Genomic DNA, 24,484 nt, shown 5'->3' with positions numbered 1-24,484 from the left:
TTTATTTTTTTCTCATAGGGTATAATGGGACTCAAACCAGCCCATTATTCCCTATTGTGGAGCACCCATGGGTGCCAACAACCACCCAAACCTGAAGCAATTGGACACTCCTACAATTTTTTTTTGAATATTTGAAATATTTTCAATTATTTTTCTCATAGAGTATAATGGGACCCGAACCAGCCCATATCCCCTATTGTGGAGCACCTAGGGGCACAAAAGTGGGGTGGGTGGTAGACAGACAGGGGTGCTACCAACCACAAAACCCAAAGGCAATTGGACACTCCTCTGATTATTGGTGAATTTTTAAAGTATTTTTGAATTCCTCATGGGGAATAATTAGGATTGCAGCAAATGTATAGCTTCACTTTGGGGTGAAAGGGGTGTCCTAGAGCAGAGTGTGATGGGTGGTAGTTCCCAGGGTGGGCAAGGAAGCTATCAGAATTATTTGAAAGGAATTGGGCAAAAGGCTGGTTTTTAAGTGATTTTTGAAGTTTATTTCAAAAACCTTTAAGGTTTTTCTCCATAAAGAAGCATGGAGGTGTCAGCAAATGTATAGCTTCATGTTGGGGGCAAAGGGGTGGCCTAGAGCAGAGTGTGGTGGGTGGTAGTGCCCAAGTGGGGCAAGGAAGCTATTAGAATTATTTGAAAAGAATTGAGCAAAGGGCTGGTTTTTAAGTGATTTTTGAACATTATGTGTCTTTAAAGTTAGGAGATGAGAGTGGATTCATAGTTTGTCATTGAAAACCTAATATGCTACCAAAGAATCTACACTCAGAACACTTCAGAAACAACAAAACCCAGTACCCCATGGGTAAGCAACCCATGGGGGTGGTTGGCACCCTCTTTGCACTAGACCACCACTCACTCTATGCCACCCCAGCACCCCACAAGTGGCTTTAAGGTTTTTCTCCATAGGGAAGAATGGAGGTTTCAGCAGCCCCATAACTGCACTTGGGGCATGCTGGGAGGGCCCAGAGCGAGGGTGCCAACCACCCCTCACTTAAAAACCAGCCCTTTGCTAAATTCCTTTCAAATAATTCTGATAGCTTCCTTGCCCCACTTGGGCACTACCACCCACCACACTCTGCTCTAGGACACCCCTTTCACCCCAACGTGAAGCTATACATTTGCTGCAATCCTAATTATTCCCTATGAGGAATTCAAAAATACTTTAAAAATTCACCAATAATCAGAGGAGTGTCCAATTGCCTTTGGGTTTTGTGGTTGGTAGCACCCCTGTCTGTCTACCACCCACCCCACTTTTGTGCCCCTAGGTGCTCCACAATAGGGGATATGGGCTGGTTCGGGTCCCATTATACTCTATGAGAAAAATAATTGAAAATATTTCAAATATTCATAAAAAATCGTAGGAGTGTCCGCTTGCTTCAGGTTTGGGTGGTTGTTGGCACCCATGGGTGCTCCACAATAGGGAATAATGGGCTGATTCGAGTCCCATTATATCCTATGAGGAAAAAATTAAAATGATTTTCAAAAATTCATAAAAAATCGTACGAGTGTCTGATTACTTTGGAGTTTGGGTGGCACGTACCCCTGGGTGCCAGCTACCACCCTACCCATTTTTGGATGTCTAAACCGGTTTGAACCAGTCCGAAACGGTTCCAATTCAAACCAAACTGGGGGAGGTTCAAGCAAAACCAAAACTGAACCACCCTGTCCTGGTTCGAACCAGGTTCAGATTTGAACCAAACCGGGCAAACCGGTTTTGTGCACATCCCTAAGTACTTTGTGTGTGTTCACAAATGTTAAGTTCCTGCTGGAACAGAGTTGCATGAAGTACATTTTGGAGTATATCTTTTATGATAGTCTTTACTTTTTAATTGTATTCTTCTAGATGAGCTGCCCTATCTGAGGTGCCCTCTTCATACCGTCCTTAAACTCACACCAGTTGCTTATGGTAAATATTGGTTTTCTTAGTTATGTGGGTATTCAGTTGATAGGAAGTGGAAAAAGGAAGTGGTGATCTAGTGGTTAGAATGCTAGCATAAAATAAGATATGGGTTCAGATACCTTTCCTTTCACGGAGCTGGGAAATGGCCATTTAACCTCCCTGAAACTTGATTTTCCATTGTAAATGTGGGGACATAAACCTGCCCTATCCTGCTAAAGAGTTTTCCATGGGGAGCGAGGGAAGCCCAGTCCAATGTTGGGGAAAACTTGGGTAATTACAATGAGCTCCTGTCTCATTCCCTTCCTGATGTCCATACCACACCAACAATTACGTTAGCATACCCTCCATTTCACTTTCAGAACCAATATTTCACATTTTACCCCTAGCATTACACAGTTTTGTTTCTCCAGTAAAGTTGTAGTACTGTTTGCTACTTTAAAAAATGCATGGCATTAAAATGTATATTGCTTTTAAAAAAATGTGTGAAGGCTGTAAACTGGAAATGATCTCCCTGAATGTTGAAGCTGTAGACACGCACCGAGACAAGTCATTCACTGCAACAGTATGTACCAATATACAAATTCTTGCCTGTGTGTTTTGTTTTAAATTTTGCCTTATTCATGAACATGTTGTACTTGGATCTGAGTTGTTGTCTTACTAACTTCAACAACTTCGGCCCAAGTACTTTGACAATATTGGCTGTAGATAATATTGTAAAGTTTGTTGTAAAACCCTTAGAAATCAATGGAAATTTCTTGGTTTAATATAGATGAGGTTAATATTTTATTTTGGCATGCTCAGTCCCCTTACACAACTAAGAAGAAGTTATTTTCTGGGGGTAATATATTTTTCAGAACAGCTATTAGGATAAAGTAAATTACTGAATAGGAATTTTGCAACTAATAATGGAAGAGTTTTCATTTTTTCAAGTATTACTCAGATTTGAAATGCTTAGTACTTAAACACTATTTAGCAATGAATTACATGTTTCTTTGCCCTTATGCATTTGTTTTTCATAATTGTTTATCAGCATTTCTTGAAAAATGTGAGACACAAACTTTTTAATCCTCTTCTTTGTCCATGTTTTGAGTATTAAAGTATGTATTTATGAGATTAGATGGAAGATGTTATCACATTCTAGCTATGGGTTGTGCCTAAAGCAAGTTAGTCATGACTAAGGCTCATTTAAATTAATTGAGCTTAAATGAATTGCAACTAATTTGTCTCATTGATTTCAATGCACTTTAGTCATAATTAATTTCAGTGCTGAGCTGTGAAAAGTGAAGATTACAGCTATAATAAATGCCTCCTTCAAAAGCTTAACTTGAGTACCTGAACAGTATTCGTATGTGCTGTTCTTAGAAAATACAGTAACTATGGTATTGCTAGAAAAGTCCAATATAGGGTGAATACAGGCAAATTTTTACCAAGTTTCTTGCCCATAGAAAATCTTCCCTGTCTACTGTCTGTGAGAATTTTATCACATGTCAGGACCCCATAAGAAATCTAGAGAAACGGAGTAAGCAGTAAAAATAATTTTTCACCCACACACTAGTTTCAAAGTACAAAGAGCAAGTGACCCATTCACTGTCCATAGACTGCTAAAATCTCAGTATGTTCTTATACTATTAAATGCTGAAATGTGATCTCTGAACTTGCATGACTGATACACTGATATGCATACCAGGCATTTGGATCATTAACAGGAAATCACTTGTATACTATGTTGTTAATAAAGTACAATAGTTGTAAAAATAGCAACCAGTTTATAGGCTTAGATGAAGAGAGTCCTTTGTATGGGTGGAAGGCACTACCACTCACACAAGGCTCCCACTCTCAATTTCTGCTGATTTCTCTTTCCTGTTGCAGCCTCTTGTGTTGCTCCAGAGGTTACTTCAACCCTTAGAAGCAGCTTTTGGAGGGATCGGGGAGGGAGTGGGAAAGGAGGAAGGACAGGGAAAACTCTTCTCTGGATCCAGCTGAATAAACATAATTCTGTATTGGGGAAATTGTATTACTTTTGTATAGTTCTGGGGCAATGAGTAAATTTGCCACCAATTTTCATTGCTTGGTTGCAGGCAGCTTGAGATTTCTGTGAGTTTACTATCACCATAAAGATAGGCCTATTTAATCTTAACACAGCTCACAATTCAAGACAATACATTTGGATAATAGATCCTCTTGACTTCAGTGCTGCAGTAATTGAGTTGTAGCAAACAGTGCTTAACCGCCTTACAGGAATGGTTCTTTGCAAAGTACTGTGGAGTCCCAAAGCACTAAGTGCTTTGAATGTGCTGATGTGGTTCAAAAGGAGATATACCACTTCGTTCAGAAAGCAACATAAAAGGACTACTGTCTTGAAAACAGTTTTATTTTTCATGAATTATCAGCAGATGGCCAGCAGTCTGACAGCTTTTAGGTGCTTTCACAATTAGTACAGTTTAACAGGAATTCAGGGATAAATCCACCTGTGATGTAACGATTTAGGCACAATTCATACATTGTTGTCGAGAAACAGTCATGTGCTCCCTTCCCTCCCATAATGTACAGTGCAAGGATTGCAGGCATTTAGCTCTAGACACAATAGCCTGGTTTGCATAATCTTTACCCCCTTTTTGTTTTGGTTTTGTTTAAGAGTTAACAGTTCTGCAAGTTGGGACATTAAGCATATGGCTGTATACATGAAATTCTCATGTTGCACCTTATAGAAGCTGTACAGAGAAGGAGATGGGCATTTGCCCACTCCTTCACCACACAAAAGGGCTTAATGAAGAGCAGATGGAAGGCCCCCAAATGCAGGAATGAAAAAAAGAGATGTTCTGTTGGGTTTTTGTGAGATGAGTCACAAGATTCAAAATGCATTGAGCAATAACACACACCTTTTAAGGTGTGTATTCATTCCAGCCATATGTGAACTGGGCCTTATCACTGACTGGCCCTTAATAAGCCCTTATTTGGCCCTGGGACTTTATCCTTGAGTGGATTTTATAAGAGATCAGTTATCCTGCAGTTGGTTTGGAGGGCTCCATGCCAAGCACTCTCGTGAGCATCAGTCACATTTATATATCTGGCCTTGGAAATATTCAGTGGTATTTAACTTTGATTTAAGATGATGTGGGTCAATTTCTCATTCCTTATGATATCCTCCATTTTCAATCAGAACAACCTTCCAAAGAGCCAAACCCCTATAAGGATGAGGAGGAACAGCTTTACACCACTAGCCAGTCCGGACACAGTAAAGCGTCCTCGCAATTACAGTGTTGGGAGCAAGCCTCTCAACCCAGCAGGGTCACTGCTATTCCTGGAGGCTCAAGATGGGGCTCATCAACAGAAGCTGCAAGACAGTGTTCAGGTTGTAATTCCTCTATCCTAACTCCCTGTCCCAAACCACACATGCCCACACAACCCACCCCACTGTGCAACATTATGGCACCTTCCATTGCTATACTTCACAATGCATAGATGTTTACCTTTTGGGGGTCTTTAAAAGCTGTCAGAGATGGGAGCAGTTTACCATTCTGTCCTCTGAACTATCACTGAAATTAAGTTTAAAATTTGATTTGCATTTTTAAAATGTAAACACTTGCATCTTGAATGCTACTCGGATTTTTAATTTCTTATTCCCTCGGCAGTTCCAAATGTTATTTGCCATATGCAGTATAATGCCGTCTTTGTATAGTTAATGTTAATTTATAGGCTGTCATGCATTTTTCCCCCTATTGCCTCTGACATGTTTTCAAAATAACAGATTATTGACTGATGCTACAGTCAAAGCCCAGGATGCAAAGAACCCTTTCTTTGATAAGATGCTTCTGCACATGAATGGAGGTGTTAACAACCCCCCCTTCTAGCTACAGCTTTTCATAGAACATCTAATGCAGCTTTGGAGGAGTTCCCTGAACTTCAGATGTGGCTTTTCCATTGGGATCAGGGGAGACTGGAAAAGCAGGGCACATACAGAACACTATGCACAGCCCTTGGGATCTTGGCCAAAGATTTTACCCCTCCCTTCTCCAAGTAGCTATATACTTTGAATTATTCAATTGGGGGGGGGGGGTCAGAAGAAGTTTTTAAAAGCTTTATAGTTGAACACCCAAAAGGAACAAATCCTTCCAGCTATTTGCAAGTTTTCATTTGTCTTCTGACAAAATGCATTTGTAGTGCCAAGCAAAAAGCTCCTATATTGAGGCTGTCACATGAACTGGACATTTGAAAGACAAATTGGGCAGACTCATAAAAAATTTTCAGCTGTGTGTGGACTCTATTTGCTTTTCTGCAGACGCAGTGTGTGCATCTTACATACTTCCTTACAGTGGAAAGTCACTTATTGCACAAAAACCAGTAACCATTTGCTAGAGTTGGCAATAACTAAGGCTGCTGTATCTATCCCTTCAATTGGATAAATATCAGGCTTTTCACTGGCATTTCAAATATTAATAGAGTGCACTGTAAAAATTATTTTTTTGCAAAATTTGTAGCCTTTCTTGCATGTTTCATCAGCTGCCTTTTTCTGATGCTACGATGTATATTTTCATCTTGTACACAAGAAAGGCACAGTTATGAGCCCAATTGCCCACCGTTATTTCAGATATTGGTCTCTACAAAGGCAATTCCCAAAACAAGACTGCAGATTAACATAGATTAGGAGTTCCTAGCCTTGGGGCCCAGAAGTTGGACTACAACTCCAATTGTTTGGGAGTTGTAGTCCAGTCTTTGTCCATTGTGCTTGGCAATGATGAGGGCTAGATTGGGAACCCCAGATACAGAGTCCTGTTCTTTTCCTGTTATGGTCTAGGTTCTGAATTGTTATAACATATTTCCACAGTAATATGTGAACAAATCCTGTGTACAAAGCAGATTAATGGAAGAGTGGAAGATACTTTACTTTGCAAAGCTAGTGCTAAAATGAGTGTGGAACAATAATTGACAGTAGGCTAGCAGGCTTCATTTCCAGTGAATGGCTCATTCTAAAACTGAGTGGCTGACGTACTGAGGGAAATTACTCAAAGTAGTTCCATTTAAATTAAAAGAATAATTTCAATGGGACTACTTTGAGTAATTTCCCTCAGTATGTCAGCCAGTGTATCTCTTAGGGGTGATAAAATATCAGTAGAACCTTATTTTTGCAACTTCTGTTAATTTGTATTGGTTTGGAATTGGCTATAAGTGTAAGGGCCAAACTAGTTGTGATGTTAAATGTGGTGTTGTCTGGTTTGGGGCTTATTTTAAATTTAAAAAGAAAAGCAGCCGCAAGAGGTCCAGATCCAAATGGTAGTATACTGGAGGGGTGAGGTTTAATTATTTTAAATAAATAAATCAGGGGTTTAAATCTGTAACACAGCAATAAGGAGTCTTTACCCCTTTTACTTACATGCTCATTTCCTTCTTTTAGAAAAATCTCCCCCCCCCCCCGCAATTCTGCTATGGATCCCTAGGTGCCATTTGCTGTAATAGTACCTTTAGGAGTTGATAGTTGCTTTCAAGCAGGGATCCTTTTTTTAACAGGAAAACAGTACAAAAGTAATGGGTTAAAGGTTTTCTACCTCCATACTGTGGTTCCAGTTTGGATTGAGTCTCAATGCAACCGCCATTTTCAATTTAAATTAAGTCCCAAACTAGGCACTGACAGACTTGACATCTCCTTTAATTTGACCTTATTATCGCAGCTCGATAGCTGTTCCACATTCCTGGGCTTGTATTTCACAGTAATCTGGATACAAGTCCACTTGGGTGGTCTTAATAGTGGGGATTGCTCCCATTCTCTTTCCATATGCTGTTCTGCTTTTTGCTTTTTATATCTTCATTGAACTGCAGCTTGAGCTTGCTGTGCTATTTTTTTTTCCCCTTTGCAGCTTCAAGTGAGAAGTGCTTGCCTGTGAGTATCATTGAGAGCAGCTTGCATATGTTCTTGTATGTCTTTCATGAAGAGGCATTTACTGAGAGTTGTTCAGAAGTCCATTTAAAAGGAAAGTATGCACTGAGAGGAGATATCAAATATTGTTCCTGCAGATTAGAGATAATTAAGGTTTGGTGGAATACATTATGATCAAATAGCCATTTGGATTATGTAAAAGTGGCTTTTATTTCAAATTGGCAAGATACATCCAGTACTACAACAAAGGATCAAATACAAAACCTGTATTTCAACAACCTTGCTAAAGTCTTGCCTTGTAAGAGCCACTACACACACACACACACACACACACACACACACACACACACACACACACACTTACTTTAGATAAATGCCTAAACTTCCTTAGGTTTATACCCAATAATGTAAAGCATAAGTCTGAGATACAAATGTTTGCAAACATATGTATCACACGCTCACATGTAGCTGTCTTATTCTGAATCCGGCCATTGGCCCTGAATTATCTACTTTGGCAGCCACTTTCCAAGGCCTCAAACGGAGATCTTTCTCAACCCTGCTACATGAGATCCTTTTTTAACTGGAGATGTTAGGAATTGAACCTGCAACATTACATATAGAAAGTATGTACTCTTCCACTGAGCTATGACCTCTACAATCCCATATATAGGTACACTAATCAGGAAACTACAACTAATGTGAGCTCCCTATTGAGTATGCACTCCATGCAAACCTGGATTTGTCTCTGTGTGATGTGGGAAATGATTCTTAACCCCATGTTTGTTAATACTACTTCTAGGCAAGTCTTGTTTTGCCAGGGAGACTGGATAAAGGCAAATTTAAAAAACTGACAGGGGCATCTTCTAAATGCCACATGTGTGGCACACATTTCTTCTTCCAACCCAGGTTATGGGAAAGCTTGTTCACCTTAAATCCCCTGCTGCAAAATGATATTTCTGTATCTCACAGGAAGCTGGTGGAGACTACTAATAAGAGGGCAACAGAGAGCTGTGAATTAGTTCCAGGAATAGTGGAAGAAAGTTAGTATTTGTCATAAATTGCCTTGTATGTCTTGGCACCTGAGGGTCCTTTGTGCCTATATGCTATTTATGAAGATATATGCTATTCTGAAGAGTGTTAAGAAGTATGATTCATTCTCCATCCATATGAAGTAACATAATCCTGCCAAGAGACATAAAGGTAGGAGAGTGACTAAGATGCTTCACAACTCTTCCAGAATTGGCTTGGATCCAAAGCAAGCAAGTGGAACTCTACTCACACAACAGGACTTTCCCACCCTTCTTTTCTCCATTGCAGGTTCTACACATAAAGCCACTCCTAAGGATCAGGAAATCCTCTGGGATGGCAATAAGATGTAGCTTGAGGCATTTTAGCAGGAGGGAGAAATTTGGAGTGGGGGTGGATCCTGCATTGATTGGAGTACCTTTGGATCCAAGTGATTATGAATTAGGGCACTGCTTGTTCTCACATGTTTTTTTTACCACTTTGTAAATTCTTGCTCTCAGTCAGGAAATTAAAGATGGTCAGACTTGATGCTGGTCACACAACCTCTATGTTGTAACGGCATGCCTTAAAATAGTCCCAGCTAAATGATCTGTAGAGTGAACTTCACCATCTCTGTGAATGGTGGAGAAGCAGAACAGAGAATACTGTGTGGCTCTCTCTCTCTCTCATGCTGTAATGAGAGAGGATTTGTAAATAGCCTGTTATTCCCCTCTCTACAGGGAGAAACCAGACAAAATCATCTGTGAGCCTCTAGTCTCTGTCTCTACCACCAAGTGAACTAGTCAAGTGAAAGAGACATTTGCTGCAAGCCTGTTCAGAATGGCCAATTGTTCCCTTTCTTCCCCTGCATTGTTCTATTACTCTGCTGGCCTGTCTGGCACTCTCCTCTGCCACATTACTGAAGCAAATGTAACTTGCAAATAGCTTGTGACGTATCAGCTTTTTCCATGTTATGTGTGAACCTGACCTGTACAACTTCTAATTTTATTTTTTGTGAATTGGTAATTTTTAAAATAATAATAATAATATTATAATACTGTGATTGCTGTTGATGTCCTGTGAAATTGAGGTAGGGTGTGTGTGTGTGTGAGAGAGAATGAATGAATGAATGAATGAATTTTTGGTGGCATTTTTGCATTGTTCCTTTGTGCAGTGAAATTTGTGCCCTGCATGCACTGGCAATGACTCCCTTATAACACTTGTAGAGTTTATTTTACTTAACACTTATGGAATGCAACTTGCCTGGAAACTCTAATCCATTTGTGATCATGTGGTGCTTTTGGGTGTGAGTTGATAACCTTGAAATTGAGAAAGTATTTGTTAAATATTAACTATTTGTTGGGATATTTGAGTCAATCTTTGGGATGTACTTTGATTCAGTGTTTAGGATGCACTTTGGATACTTGGCACTATTTCTGTGCTTTGCCTTAATGGAAATGTTCTCAAAAGAAACTGAAGAGAATTTGCTTGCCCAGTGTGCTCTATTGTTTACCAGAATGTTTCAGCTTTGTTGCTCACTGATCTGGAAATATTGTCATGAGTTTTTTATACATAAGACTTCAGTCTTCTCATAATAGCAATCTGGCTTTTAAATCGTTCTCTTGATACATGCAAAATATGTGAACTTACATTTATCCACCTCTTCATAAATTTGATCCAGTTTGCTGCAGCAATGGGGAGGGGATGGAATTCTTGAGACAGGATGCTGAAGTAACTTGATCCAGGATCTTGAAATACACCCAGAGAGGACAGTTGAACAGTGCATAAGTACAACCAGAGTGCACAGGCAAGTGAGTACACAGCTATAATGGGCAAAATCCACAGTTAAATACTTGGATTTTTTTTATTCCCAAAGGGCTTTGATTAATGAAGAAGCCAAAGGCTAAGACAAGAGCCAGGAAAATCACAGCATGAGACTTCTGTCCAGACTCCAGACCAGTCATGTAAAGCTTATTCCACTTCACTGAGCGGGGAGGAGGGAATGGACAAAACCCCCCAGAAAATGTAGTGCATTGACAGATCCTGAGGTGTACAGTACACCCCCTTTTTCGCACAAATAGCAGCAGATCACAGAACTAGCTACTTGTCTGAATGCTCCCTCAAGGATGCAATTTCAGAATGTGGGGGGGGGGAGCACAATAATAGCAAAAAGTCTAACTTGTATTCATAATTCAAATGCTGTGAAGAAAGCTGTTTTCATGTGGAAGTCTGAGTTTTTATGAAATGCAAAATATGTATAGTACTTATTATCGCACCCTTTGGTTTAAATTGAAGCTCTTGAGGCAGTTTACAATGATAGCAATATTTTTTGTTTTATTATGCTAAACTGACTGACCTGGAATGTACAAACTCAACCATATGATACAGATTGGATTTCTATCACTCATTAACTACTTATGACTGTGTGAAGAAAAGGATCTTGTGAACATCCCCTTCTGTATTTTATGATCCTTGCTTCTTCAAAAACAAAAGTAATATTAAACTTTTTTTTATCTCAGTCAACGAAAGGTGTTTCACATGTACAATCTGACTAGGCATGATATTTCATTTACCTCACCACAAAACCTAGATGCACCAGTGTGCTTTTGGCAGTTGTACATGCTTTTTTTCAGGTACCATTGCTAGTTTATGAAATGATTAAGTTAGTCACTAAACTGCTACAGAAATAAAATACAAGTGGACTGAGTTCTATATGCAGAAACCAGGCCACTTCCAGGACTCTGAAGAAACGGCCAGATAAGCCCTTAGAATGAGTGTGAATTCTCTTTAAGTGTTTTCTGCATGCAACCAGCCTATGATTGCAGAGAAGACACCTAAAGCAACCATTTTCTGTGCTACCCATATTTCCAGCCTAGTTGTGCATGAACAGAGTAATTTTTTCTTAGCCTAAGGACAGTGACAGGGATGTTGAGATCTCAATGTGTACTATTAACTGTTGGACTACCACATTTTAAACATTTATTTATTCACTCATTCAGTTTATATATCACCCTTCCTAAAGTGCCAGTAAAGTATCCCTGAAGACTTTGGAAGAGGTCTCTCAGATCACCTTATACATCTAATCATAAATATGTAGTTGCTGTGGGAAGCCAGTACGCCGCTAAGCAACTGGATAAAAGCTGCTCAAACACTGTTGCATGGTTTAGTCCAAAAACTGCACTGTTGAAACACTGCTTTCTCTTGTATATATTTAGCTTTCAGGACCAAGAATACATTTGCCACTTTCTCATTTTATAAGCTACTGAACAAAAAAGGGAAGTGTAGGGATAGTTTCCTCTTTATGAAAGTAAGTTAAGACTCTGATCCTGGCAATTTTTGGTAGCATCATAAATTAAATTGTCTCTTGCTGAATTGTCTTAATTCATGTAGAAGTTATGAATGGAAAGGAAAATAGCTGCTGCTACAATTACTTGCCAGTGTTCAAAGCACCATGTTAAAAATGAAATATTGGCCAGGGGAAAAGCAATACTAAGAGCTGGTTTCATCACAAGCTGAAATGTTTATGGTTACAGATGCAGAACCATGATCTCACTGCTCTGGCTTATATGAACAGTTTGTGCAAATAAAGCTGGAATATTGTTCGAACTGTTTTTCAGGCCTGAGAGGAAACAATATCAAAAGGTGTTAGTCTAAGATAGTCTTCAGTTTTTTCGGACCTGAAACCCACCGTTTACAGCACTCTGAAATATGGGACCAGCTTTTAATTCTTTACAACTGCGCGCGCTCTCTCTCATTCTCTCTCTCTCTCTTTCTCATTCTATCTATCTATCCTATATAATAAAAGGCTTGAGTGCGATCCCGTGCGCCCGTGTCTTTTTCAGCAGTTCTGAGCATGCGCAGAGCGCATGCTCAGAACTGCCAAAAAAGATACGGCCGCCCAGACATGGGCGGCCATATTGGCTAAGTTTAAGGGCCAAATCGGCCCATGTATTGGCGCCAGCCGCCCACCTGCCTGCCCTCCCAGCTGATTTTGGAACCAAGCCCCGCCCCCCTCGATTAAGGGCCAAATCAGCCCAGGCACTTGCCCCCGCGGCTTCCACCGCCGCCCGCCCGCCTTCCCAGCTGCCGATACCTCCTTACCCCCAGACCACATCCTTCGCTTGATCGGAATATCTATTTACAGAACGAGAGAGGAGCTCGCATGCAGAGCTCCACTCTCTTTAAAGTCTCTTCCCTAACTGGCGCTATGGACACGAAGGACACAATAGGCGTCCTTGGCGCCCAAAGCGCCAGTTCGGAAAGAGACTTTAAAGAGAGAGGAGCTCTACATGCGAGCTCCTCTCCCCTTCTGTAAATAGATATTCCGATCAAGCGAAGGACGTGGTCCGGGGGTAAGGCGGTATCGGCAGCTGGGAGGGCGGGTGGTCGGGCGGCGGCAGAAGCCACGGGGGCAAGTGCCTGGGCCGAATTGGCCCTTAATCGAGGGGGGGGGTTGGATCACAAAGCAGCTGGGAGGGCGGGCAGCCGGTCGGTGGAGGGAGGGGGAATGGTGGCGGGGGGCCAGGAGCGCCGTTACTAGAGCCCCTTATTCAACGGGCCGAAATTCACTTGTCTATCTATAAAATTCTATAAGGCATACCCGTGGTTAATCCCATGTGTGGCAGCTCTTGTGAGAGTCTGTGAGCAGAAGCACCTGGTTGGGCAGTGAGGATTCCATATGCAGATAGAGAGGAGGAGCCTGTGATGGTTAAGGTCATTTTGAATGTAACTGTTACTGGTTGGAAGATGTTCTTGAGTGTAGATGAGAGGAATGAAAAAAAGTGTGTGTGTGTGTGTGTGTGTATACACACACACACACACACACACACACACACACACACACACACACGTAGTGGGCAGGGGTCTGTGAAGAGAGGGGTCGTGAGGGAGGAAAGAGCCCCTTCAGGAGAAGGAGGTTCCTTTTCCTGTGTGAATTAGATGAGGAAAACAATATGAACAAGATCTCTTAACTCAGGAAGAGAAAGAAGGGAGGGAGGGAGGGTAAGAAAGACAAGAGGGGAAGAGTGAACGGAGGAGAGAGAAAGGAGGGAGGGCGAGGGATGGGCCTGAGCCTCTCAGTGGCCTGAGGGGGATGAGTGTCTGCGGTGGCAGCAGCAAGGAAAGTCTCAGTCAACCACTGCTACTGTTTGGGGCTACTGAGGCTATTGGTGGAGGCAGGCAGGCAGGCAAGGGATGGGCCTGGGCCTGTTAGCGGCCTGAGGGGAATGAGCTGCCATGGCGGTGGCAACAGCAAGGAAGGGCCTGGTCAACCACTGCCACTTCTCCTGTGGGGAGGAGCAGGAAGGAGCTTGGGTGAGGGTGGGGAGGTCTCTGGGGATAGGGGGCTGCAGCTTGGACAATAAGCACCAGCAACACTGAAGCCGTGATCAAGAGAGGTGAGGGGGATGGAGGAGTGACCAAGAGGGGTAAGTGGTATGGAAGCAACAGGATGGAGGAGGAGGAGCAGGAGTGCAGCTCAGGTGAGGGTGGAGAGATCTCTGAGGTGAGGGTGGCTGTGGCAGGGGATGAGAGGAGCAATCAAGTACTAGCGTGCAGAAGCTCTGCATGGGTTAAGCTAGTATATGATATTTCTCATTTTCTTCTCTTTCCCTCAACTCCATCTATATCCTTTACTTAAAAAAATATTGAACAAGCAAAACAAAATGGTGATGTCACTGTGTGGCACATTTGGTCAAAGTGTAATCCACATGTGGGTTCTGGCCCACCAGTGGACTAGGTGATAGTATAAATCAGGATTTTTTGAAAGGATTGATTGTTACCTGTTAATTTGCTTATCCAAACATATTTGGCTTAAAGAGGTTAGCTTAAATAAAATTTGTTTCCTACCACCTTTTGAAGCCCCTCTTGTTTCCTGCAGGTTTGTGGTCTCTCCCAGCAATGTGTGATTATTTTTTAACCGTTATGGGAAGTATGAATTTAGCATAATGTGGTCTGAGAGAATCACTTGAACTTTTTAAAAAATATCTCTTAATTTGCCTGTTTGTAGGAAGCATTTTAATTGACGTCTATTTAACTATCACCTGTGTTTCTTAGGACAAACGATTGTATGTCAAATTAGAGAGCAACATGCCTTACTTTCTTTGGCTCTCTAATGATGAATTTAAAATAATAGTGGAACTTTAAGAGGTATATTAAATATTTATTTGTACACTAAAAGCAATGCGACTTTTACCAAAGCTGCAGTAATGCAGAAGCCAAAATAATCATCTGTTGTTGTTGTAGTACATATAAATATGAATGTCTTGCATGTAGTCACAAAGTAACTACATAGAAATGGCACTGGAACTCTTTGGAAGTCCATCTAGTTAATTTGGCCCACCTATTTCCTTTATAAACCACATACATTTTCCAGGTGCCAGAAAAGAATGATGAAATGTGTATGCTATACTGTGCCTTTTGCAATTTCAAGGAGCCCACTGATTATGTTATGTATTCAGGGGAACAACTTGTAATAGTAAAGGCTAACATTTTTATGGAACAATTTTTAATTTATTTTAACAGAATAATTGTGCAGTATTCACACTAGTATTCAGATTCTATTACATACATGCTACCCATAATAAGCAGTGTGCTGCTGGGTAATAAGGAATGCATTGCCGATGATGATCCAATTGCAGGTTCTACAGTATGTCCCCATTGCCAAAAACTTGAAACTATCATAAGTACACAGAATAGAAAGAGAGTGCATGCTTACATCCAATATTGATCTGTTCCTTGGAAATTCAAATGTTAGTTTGGATTAATTATGATTTAAATTAAATTAATTATGGTTTAAATTAATGAAATACTGGAACCGCCCTGAGCCATTTTTGGAAGGGTGGTATATAAGTCAAATAACAATAAATAAAATTAATCCCAAAGTCCAGGACCACCATTAAATCCCTTGTACCACTTAGTATTGACCAGGAATGTGTTTGTATCAGGGGGGAAATAACTGTAGGACCTGATGATGCCATTATATGGTAGTGCATTTGTCTCTGTGGCCATATTCATGTGTATAAGCTGCTATACTGGGAGATAAAGAAATCATACTTTTCAACTAATATCATTATATGTCAAAAAACTGTGCTATGTTTCATTCTTTCTCTTTAGCATAGTTTGATCAAGGCAAGAATGTATTGCTCAATTACCTGAGAGGTTTATTAGGTTGTCTCTCTAATCTAATATCTATTGATTGTCTGAATATTTGATATATGTATTAACTTTTGAGTATTAAATTTTGAATATTGTCATCAGTAATTGAGTAGTTCTGCACACTGTTAATCACAGAGTAGTGTTAATATCTTACCTAAATAGTGCAGTGACTTGAAATACTGGAATGTTATGATGTCCACATTTTGGAGGGGAGATGTCGGGTGCAATGTTAGTTGAAGAGCTCTCCAGGTGGACCCACTGATTGCTGGTTTCTAATAAAAACTGTTGCCTCTTAATATATGTTTAAAATCTACAGCTAGATATTGGGATCTCAAAAGTTGCTTTCAGTATAACACTGTGAAAAAGAAATAAAAGATTTAGGCACATCATAGTGGGGAACACAAGGGATGTCTAGAATAATAAACGATCCATGGTATTGGGGAAAAAGTGTGGATTAGCAAGCTTAGACTGCATGGCCTGATCTCACAAACCCTTGTATGGATCATATCACACTCCCATGTTGAGTCATAACACCAGTGTTTGAGAAGTGGTTTCCAAAACAGTATGAGAAACTGCTTTTCAAAAAAGGAAATAAAAGTGATAATTATCTGGGTGTGTTTAATTTAGGGATCTATATTTACTGCTCAATAATCCAAAATCCTTCAGTTTAAGATGAGTATTAAGCTGCTTTACATTTTCACTCGTGCCCTTTAAAAATGGAAATTACAGGTTAAGGTACCCAGGGGCATAACTACCATTAGGCAAGGGGAGGCAGTCGTCTTGGGGCCCCACTGCCTCGAGGGGCCCCCCAGAGGCACATCACATGACTCCCCATCCACCCATGTTGCACCCCCTATGAATTATGTTGAGTCTCTTGGAGATAGGCAGGAGCAGAGAGTAAAAAAACTAGATTCAATGTGAACTGGATATTCACCTTATTTATAATGGGGATGTGAGTGTGAGTGCACTATATATTGTGAAGTGTTTTTGTGTGTGTGTATCAGCAAGGGGCCCATTTTAAAATCTTGTCTCTGGGCCCCCTCCAACCTTGCTACGCCCCTGAAGGTACCCATATATACTTCTGCGCCATATAACCTGGAAAGACTTTGTGCAGTCTGGTATATGATGATGACTTTCAAAATAAGCCATGCACCTACACTTTGCCTTGATCAGAGATGCACCAGGAAGAAATTCATCAGGGGCATCTGTAGGAAGTGATTAGGAAAACTGCACTTGTTAAATGTCTGCTGGGATGCATCCCGCCCCAGCCGAATGTCCAACTGAAAGACCAAGGCAAAGTGTGGGTGCATGGAGCCTCATTTCTAAAGCCATCACAATATACTAGACTGTACAAAGTCATTGCAGCTTATATGGTGTGGAAGTTAAGATGGGCACCTTAACTTGCAATTTCCCTCTCCCTTTTTTAAAAAAAGAGCATGAATGGAAATGTAAAGCATTTTAACTCTCAAGTTAACCCGAAGGTTTTTGGATTACTGAATTTCCAGGCGTTTTGAAAAAGGAGATCTGATTAGATACTATGTGGAAGAGCTTACCCTAACCACAAGTTAGAACTTGCTGGTGCTGAACACCAAAAACTTTGTGAAACCTTCAACTAAGATAAAGTCACACTCCCTCCCCTCCCCACCACTACCACCTGAAAAAAACACAGATGAAATTAGTGGATGAAGTAATAGTGACAGTGTGATCCCACCTCATGATTATTCAGCAGTGAATAAAAACACAAGAAGCAGGTAATTTGTGTTCAATTTTAATCTGTATTTCATTTTTTTCCTTACAAAAACACACATTCCTTAACATGTTTTTTAAATTTCAGTAGGATAACTTTGAGTAATGTTCCTCATTGTGTCAGTCACTATCTCTTTCTTGCTGTATTCTCTACAAACCTGGAGAGGGTGGATTATTGGCATTTTTGTTTTAAATATACTAAGAGATCTTATGTCCTGTGGGATGCTTTGGCTGATGTCAAATTCTTTGAGAACACTCTGTGTGCTGGTGGGTTTACCTCACAAGTTTTTTACATTGTTTTCCACTCACATTTTGAAAAGGACCTTTCCATTTTCCTCCCCTCCCCAGAGACCATTTTTCAGAGATTGTTTAACTGTTTCCTCATTATATGGAAGCAACTCCCATTGACTTTAATAGAGTTTACTTCCTTCTAGTTATGCACATAGAATTGTAAGTTTAGTTATCAAAATGCTGCTGGGAAAGGCATGTGTACTCCAGCCCAGCATCCTCTTAAGTATGGCCAAGTGAAGCTTCCATATTCACTGGCAGTTTGGCTCTGATGTAGAACCTTCATGTTCACGAGCAATCTGCACCAGAATGATGGTTTCTTGGTGCTGAGTGGGAATGGTTTTTAGGATTTCCTTGAGGTTCCTTCATTGGAGCTGCTTAACATGGGGTCCGTGATCCTAATCTCCTATATTTTTGCTCTGAAGTAAGCCCCAGAGAAATAAACAGGGTTCCCCCTTCTGTGCTTTGGTTGGGGGCTGGGTGTGGGGGAAGAGAACCCACATTCTTGCCTAGGATCTCTGCTGGTCCTCATTCCTATGTGTGTTTATTCAGAAGTAAGCTCCAGTGGAATCAATAGTCTTACTTTCTAGTAATTTATTCCAAGCTTTGCTGAGTGCTTCTGCTTCTCCCCTTTGGTATAGGTGAGAGAAAGGGGACAGAGGGAGAAAACAAAAGCACAGGAAAGGGAGGGGGCGGTGCCGGAGTGCTCATAGACTGTTCTTACCAGGCACCTGTGTTTAGAATCAGGAAAGCTAGAAATTGCCAGGACTCACTCCTCCCAGCTTTGGCTTCAGAATTCTCAGTGGGCAGACTCAGTTATGCGCTTAGCTAACTTTCCCTTAGTTATTTTCCCTGTTACGGGGATTTTGAACAGTAATTACTCAAAAATCATTAGACTGATGTTTTTCAAACCAGAAAAAGGCGGCACCAGTTCTGTATGGACCTGAATTTTTTGATAATGCTAAAAAGACATCAGACATTTAAAAAAATACATTATCTGTGGTGGGAAAGTGTCACAAGAGCATTGAAATCTCTTTTTAGGAGTTAAAAACCTAAACTGCTGTATCTCTGCCATTCTGTAATGGATTTGCACCAAAGTTGAGGGGTGGTGTCTAGCACAACAGTGCTAGTATAATTCATACAGGATGAATGTGTTATTTTAAAATGTATCGGACTGCCTCTTATTAACTTTCTGAGCAAAAGAAAGCATAATTCATAATTCCAGCAGTTTTTCCCCATAAGGTGGTTTTTAAATTGGAAGGCTGAATATCAGTATTGTTATGACATGTCTGAAATCATTGTATTAGAACTGTGAATTTTAGGTAAATAAAATTGTTCGGTAATTCCACATCACCCAACTGTGTTGCTTTTCTTTCCTATAACGCCTTTATGAAAAGGGTAGGACCCTTTAAAAAAAAAAGAAAAGACAATTGTTTAACCGGAGGCAAAACAGCACCCTTTTGATTTGCATGCAGATTGCACAAAGCCAATTGGAAGGCCAATTGGCCACTTCCTTCATCATGGCTAGACTCCAAACACTCATGGACTTCATTCATGAGTGGAAAGCACTTCCACATAGACAGAATGGAGGAGCAATATTTCATTCTGGCAGAACCTCCCTGTGTATTGGAGGAGTTCTTCTAAGGGCCCCTGTGTGGGGGAGGGGGTTCAGGAGCAGTGTTCCTTCTAACAAGGATTCCCAAATGTTGACTACAATCCCCATAATCCTCAAGCAAAAGAAATTGTAGCTGGGATTCTGGGAGTTGTAGTCAGCAACATCTGGGAATCCCTTTTAGAGGGAACACTGTTCAGGAGGCAAGGGAGGTTCTGCTGGAAAAGAAAGGAAAGATTGTGTCATCAAGTCAGTGTCGACTCCTGCAACCACAGAGCCATGTGGTTTTCTTTGGCAGAATACGGGGGGGGGGGTACCACTGCCATCTCGCTCACAGTATGAGATGATGCCTTTCAGCACCTTCCTATATGTTGCTGCCTAATATAGGTGTTTCCAGCAGGGATTTGAATTAACAGCTTCTTGTGCCCTAGGCAAGTTGCTTCCTCGCTGCGCCTTTAGGTGGCAACTTAAAAGATCCCTGGGTGCAAGTGAAAGACTGTCCACAGTGCTCTGGATCTTGCCCTACATTTTAAAGGTATATCTGTAGTTCTCTGATTGAAACCACTGGCTTCTAACCTTGGGCAGTTAGATGTGTGAAGTGGGGAGAGGCATAGGGTTGCCTACTGAAGACTTTTATAGAGGAAATGTGACTATTTTGGGGACCAAATGACTTTCTTTTGCATTAGGAGGAATAGAGACTATTTTGGGGACCAAACAACTTTTTTTTTTGCATTTCTTGTGGTGTCCAAAGTTCTGGGGCGCAGTTGGAACATTTTGTTTGCTCAGAACACTTTGCTTTCATGAGCAGCATCTCCTCCTTTTGTCTTCTCCCCCTGCTGGCATCCTACTGATCCTCCATACAATGGGGAAGCTAGAAGGGAGGTTCTGCTTCAGTGGCAGCAGGTTGTCGAGCCAAGTGATGCAGGAGCACGGGATAGGTGGGCCCGGCACAAGCAGCTTGCTTCTTCAATGTGGCAGTGAGAAGTTAGCAGTTCGCAGTTGTTATGGCAGGGGCAGAGCTTTCAGGTGCGTTCTTGAGGACACAGTAGGCAAACACAGCATCCCTAAACGGCTATAGAAGTTTTTCTAGATTGGAGATGCACAGAAGTTCCAGTCGTTTTAGAAAATGTGCCCAAGTTCACATGACTTGAAATATACTACTTTACATCTCTTAATGTGTGCTATCCAACATCATGAACTGTCAATATGATTGACAGTTGGTTAAAAAAACAAAACAGCACTATAGTGCTCATGATAGAGTGGTAATGAAATTGTCCTAAGATCTAGTTCATCATTTTAATTCATGTATTTGGTTTTTCCTTTCTAGAAAACGGCTGGCCTAGCAAAGTAGAAGTATCTCGTTTGTGTTATTGAAAATCATCATGGAGGCCTAAGAAATGCTTTGAAATGGAACCCTTCTATTTGATCAAAAGTCTGTGAAACACCTTTCTCAAGGGTTTTAAAACATGGCGGGCCACCTAGCTTTCTGGACCAAGAAGTGCTGTCTAAGCTCTCTAAAATAGCGTCAAAAACTCTCATTGTGTTTGATGTTACAACACCTGCACCTAGCATAAGCTCACTTTGAACTTCTCAAGTTCTAATGATGTACTTCTAGAACGATTTAAAACTTTATTGTAACTTAAAGCATATTTATGCTACGAAGCTAAACCAACTTTAATTTTTTTGTCACAACACCAAAACTCAAAGCTCTGGGAAATGTTCTATAAAACAAAATGCAAAGGCTCTGTATCAGTGTAGTATCAGCACTCCCAGAATATCTCAGTTCCAAGAATTCTTGGAGGAAAGCTTTAACAGTTAAACTGGTTTCCCACTGATATAAATTTGTATTGTAGATGAGGTTTGAGACACTTTGAGTTTCTCCCTCACCCCTTTTTCTCCCCTCCCCAGCCCCCAATCTAGACTACTGTACTGCTTAGGGAAGTTCTTCCTCCTAGACTGAGAATTGCTGTCTTGGAGGTTATTGAGTCTTTGCTAGTTCAAAGGCAACCTCCTGCCAAGCCTTCCTCCATTTGACTGTGTGCTGTTCTAGTGGCTGCAGTGTGGGCTGTGGCAATTCTCTCAGTTCTCCTGTACAAGTGCAGTTTTACAAAATGCTTTGGTCGCTGGAGCGCCGCACACTCACACACCAGAATCTGAAGGTTCTTGCACAACTGTGCTCACACAGGGAAACAGAGGGAGGTGCACAAGGACTCCTGCAGCCCCTAGAAGTGTGAGCACTTTGTTAGGATATCAGCCCCTGTTTTCAATATTACTCCAATGGACAGCTCTCAGGTCCTCATCCTTGTGGTGAGCCATTAGTTGTTGTTTTTTTTTAGAGAACAAAGGGAAAATTAAGTTGGCTCTGCTAGATCTGTTTTCAAAAAACCCGAGGAAAACCAAGATGTAATGGACTCCAGAACACTACTGCTAGCTAACGTTCCGGAGGTATTTGTCCATGTTGATAGAAATAGTAGTCTGAGATGGGCAATTAGTTTTAAATTATAAGGCAACTCCTTTAATGCATAATCAGTTGAATATGTAAGTGCACTAACTGAGCAATGTATCAGCTATACTTACGGGGGAACTACAATATGTTTCGACTTCTGCTGTTCACATTGCTTGATCACTATTAGCATTTTTACCCCCACTTAAGCAAATAAAAACTGGAGTGGGAATAAGGTGTTTTTTTAAAAAACATAATGTGCAAATTATACCAGGATTTCAGGGTATCTGCTAAGTGCAACTGCTATGTGTGTGTGGGTAGCAGCAGCAGAACGTTCTGTATATACACGGAAAAACAAAGAGGCCCTAGTATTTCAGTTGTACAACTTTGAACATATTTTTTCAAATGATTTTCAGTTTCCTACTGAAATAAATCTAAGTTCTGTGTTTGGCACACCACTGTCAGCTCTCTGATGGTAGGGTGGATAGTCTCATTTTTAAGGCATACCACCTGCCCTCCTGGTTGGAGCTCTGGAGTTTTCCTGTAATCTGGTGCAAGAAATGTGATAGTTCACACACATTGGCTCAGAAATAATTGGTGAGGTGGTGGGGGAAGAAACCATCCTTAAGCTTCCCCCAGTCTTTTCTTTCCCAAGTCCTGCAAAGAGATAGTACATATCCCATATTCAATGGATTTGAGAAGGTTACATAACTGGGCTTAAGTTCATTACCTTGATTTCTGCTGACTGAGCCTGTCATAAAACTCATGGGTACTCAGGAGTAAGTCCTTTCAGGTAAGCTTACATATAGAATTGCAGCCTTAGTGTATACATGTTTGTAAAACAAAAATTTAGTGAAAAGCCCACAAAATGAGGAAATGCTTTTGGAGTGCCTTTAGTACCCCATGGTCACGTTCTAGTGTAACGTTTCCATGAATTAAAATAGCACATGTTGCATCTACGCACAATACACCACTATAAATTTTTGCACAATGTTATTCGTTCATGTTAATGTTATGAGCCCCTGCTTGCATTAATATATATATATTTTTTGTATGCCAAGACATATGAATGTGACTACTTATATATGAGCAATTTTATTTTCTTAATTAATAATAATAACTTCTGTAATATACTCATCTTCTAATGTTGGACATGGGTTGGAACTGGATGTGATCAATCCACTCCATATGTCACCATTGAGCCTGTGATGGCAAGATGCTTGTTGGTCAGAGGTGTCTGAATGCTGCATTACGTATCTCTAAAGCTAGTATTATTGTGAGTAATGTGTTGTTGCCTTCAATTCAGAATGCAAACTATGTGTTTCTGTAAGCACAGGCATTTAGTAATTGATTGTTAAAGTGCAATACCATGCTGACCTTGGTTGTTTCCAATGGTTACTCCTGCTCAGTGCCTGAATAATAAAATAAATTATGGAATGTATGTTGGATCATTACTCTTCACATATATTGTCATGGATATAGTTCCATGTTTCATGGCATACCAAGTTCTGTGTGGCCTCTGTGCCCAAATCAATAGAGCTAGATGCTAATAAACATACACACATGTATTGGCCACATTTGCACATAACACAAAACCGGAGGTCACTTCACCTCTGGTTTCAGGAGCCGTATGTATGAATGCAGGCAACCAGAGTTAAGCAAGAAAATTGACCTGTGGTTTCCCTCTCCGGACTCCAATGTGTAGCTTTGGTTTGGAATGAAATTTTGCCGCATTGAATTCCTGTTCCTTGTGCAGTTCCCCTCTCATGCAACTGGAGTTGAGGGAAGAAGCTCCTCCCTCTCTCTAGCTGCTATAAGTCATTGACTGTACTTCATTAAAGGAGGAAGCCCTGGCACTCAGTTCCCCCTCCTCTCTGCAGTCAGTGAGACTGCAGAGAGGGAGCTGTCCAGTATGTTGAATGTAGAGTGTGGGGAGGGGGTGCGCAGAACCGTGGGTCCATTGGACCCACAGTTCCACGTTTCATCTGAAGGCGGCCATTAGTTGAACAGTAGCTTGTTAGCTGCCCTAAGAAGGGATATTGAACGTGTGTATACATTGTATATCATATGACTCACTCAGAGCTTGGCACCAGCCTGAGCTTTCTGACTGATGGCTTCTGATAGAGTAGGGCTAAGGCTAGGTAAGTGTCCAGACTCTTCTCTGTAAAGAGAGAGCTGCTAGGTTGCATGGATGGAATCCTTTGTTCCTTCTAGTGCAGGAGTAGAGAATCATCATTCTTGTCAGGCAAGGGCCCAGGCATCACCAGCTAGTCTGTTTCTGCTCAGCTGTCTTGTGCCTGAGGCTTAATCTATAGTGGGCCTTCTCACTTGTTAGGGTAGTGTGCCTTGACATAGAGATGGAGCTCTTTCACAGCAGCTCTTGCAGCATATATGACAATATTTATCTATGTAGCACTATACATATGAGCTGAATACAGCCAGCTTATGCAT

General features: G+C 41.0%; 1 protein-coding gene across 16 annotated transcripts in view; it reads left to right on the top strand.

Annotated features, from left to right (window-relative positions):
* PFKFB2 (6-phosphofructo-2-kinase/fructose-2,6-biphosphatase 2) overlaps positions 1 to 23,474 on the top strand; it is a 54,345-nt gene extending 30,871 nt beyond the window's left edge. For 10 of the 16 annotated variants that reach the window (XM_053249680.1, XM_053249677.1, XM_053249685.1 and 7 more), the window contains 6 exons: positions 1,856 to 1,918; positions 2,401 to 2,474; positions 5,073 to 5,264; positions 7,765 to 7,787; positions 8,754 to 8,824; positions 10,471 to 12,792. In XM_053249680.1, the coding sequence (XP_053105655.1) occupies positions 1,856 to 1,918; positions 2,401 to 2,474; positions 5,073 to 5,264; positions 7,765 to 7,787; positions 8,754 to 8,824; positions 10,471 to 10,529 (482 nt within the window). In that variant the 3' untranslated portion in view covers positions 10,530 to 12,792. Of the gene's footprint in view, positions 1 to 1,855; positions 1,919 to 2,400; positions 2,475 to 5,072; positions 5,265 to 7,764; positions 7,788 to 8,753; positions 8,825 to 9,529; positions 10,277 to 10,470; positions 12,793 to 20,917 lie in introns of those variants that run through there. The other 6 variants (XR_008307072.1, XM_053249679.1, XM_053249682.1 and 3 more) reach the window with 6 other exon arrangements.
* The last annotated feature ends 1,010 nt before the right edge of the window (positions 23,475 to 24,484 follow it).

The sequence above is a fragment of the Hemicordylus capensis genome, chromosome 4, assembly GCF_027244095.1.
Source record: "Hemicordylus capensis ecotype Gifberg chromosome 4, rHemCap1.1.pri, whole genome shotgun sequence".
Classification (NCBI taxonomy): Eukaryota; Metazoa; Chordata; class Lepidosauria; order Squamata; family Cordylidae; genus Hemicordylus; species Hemicordylus capensis.
Note: the sequence above shows the minus strand (reverse complement) of the source record. Positions and strands in the feature narration are given on the sequence as shown.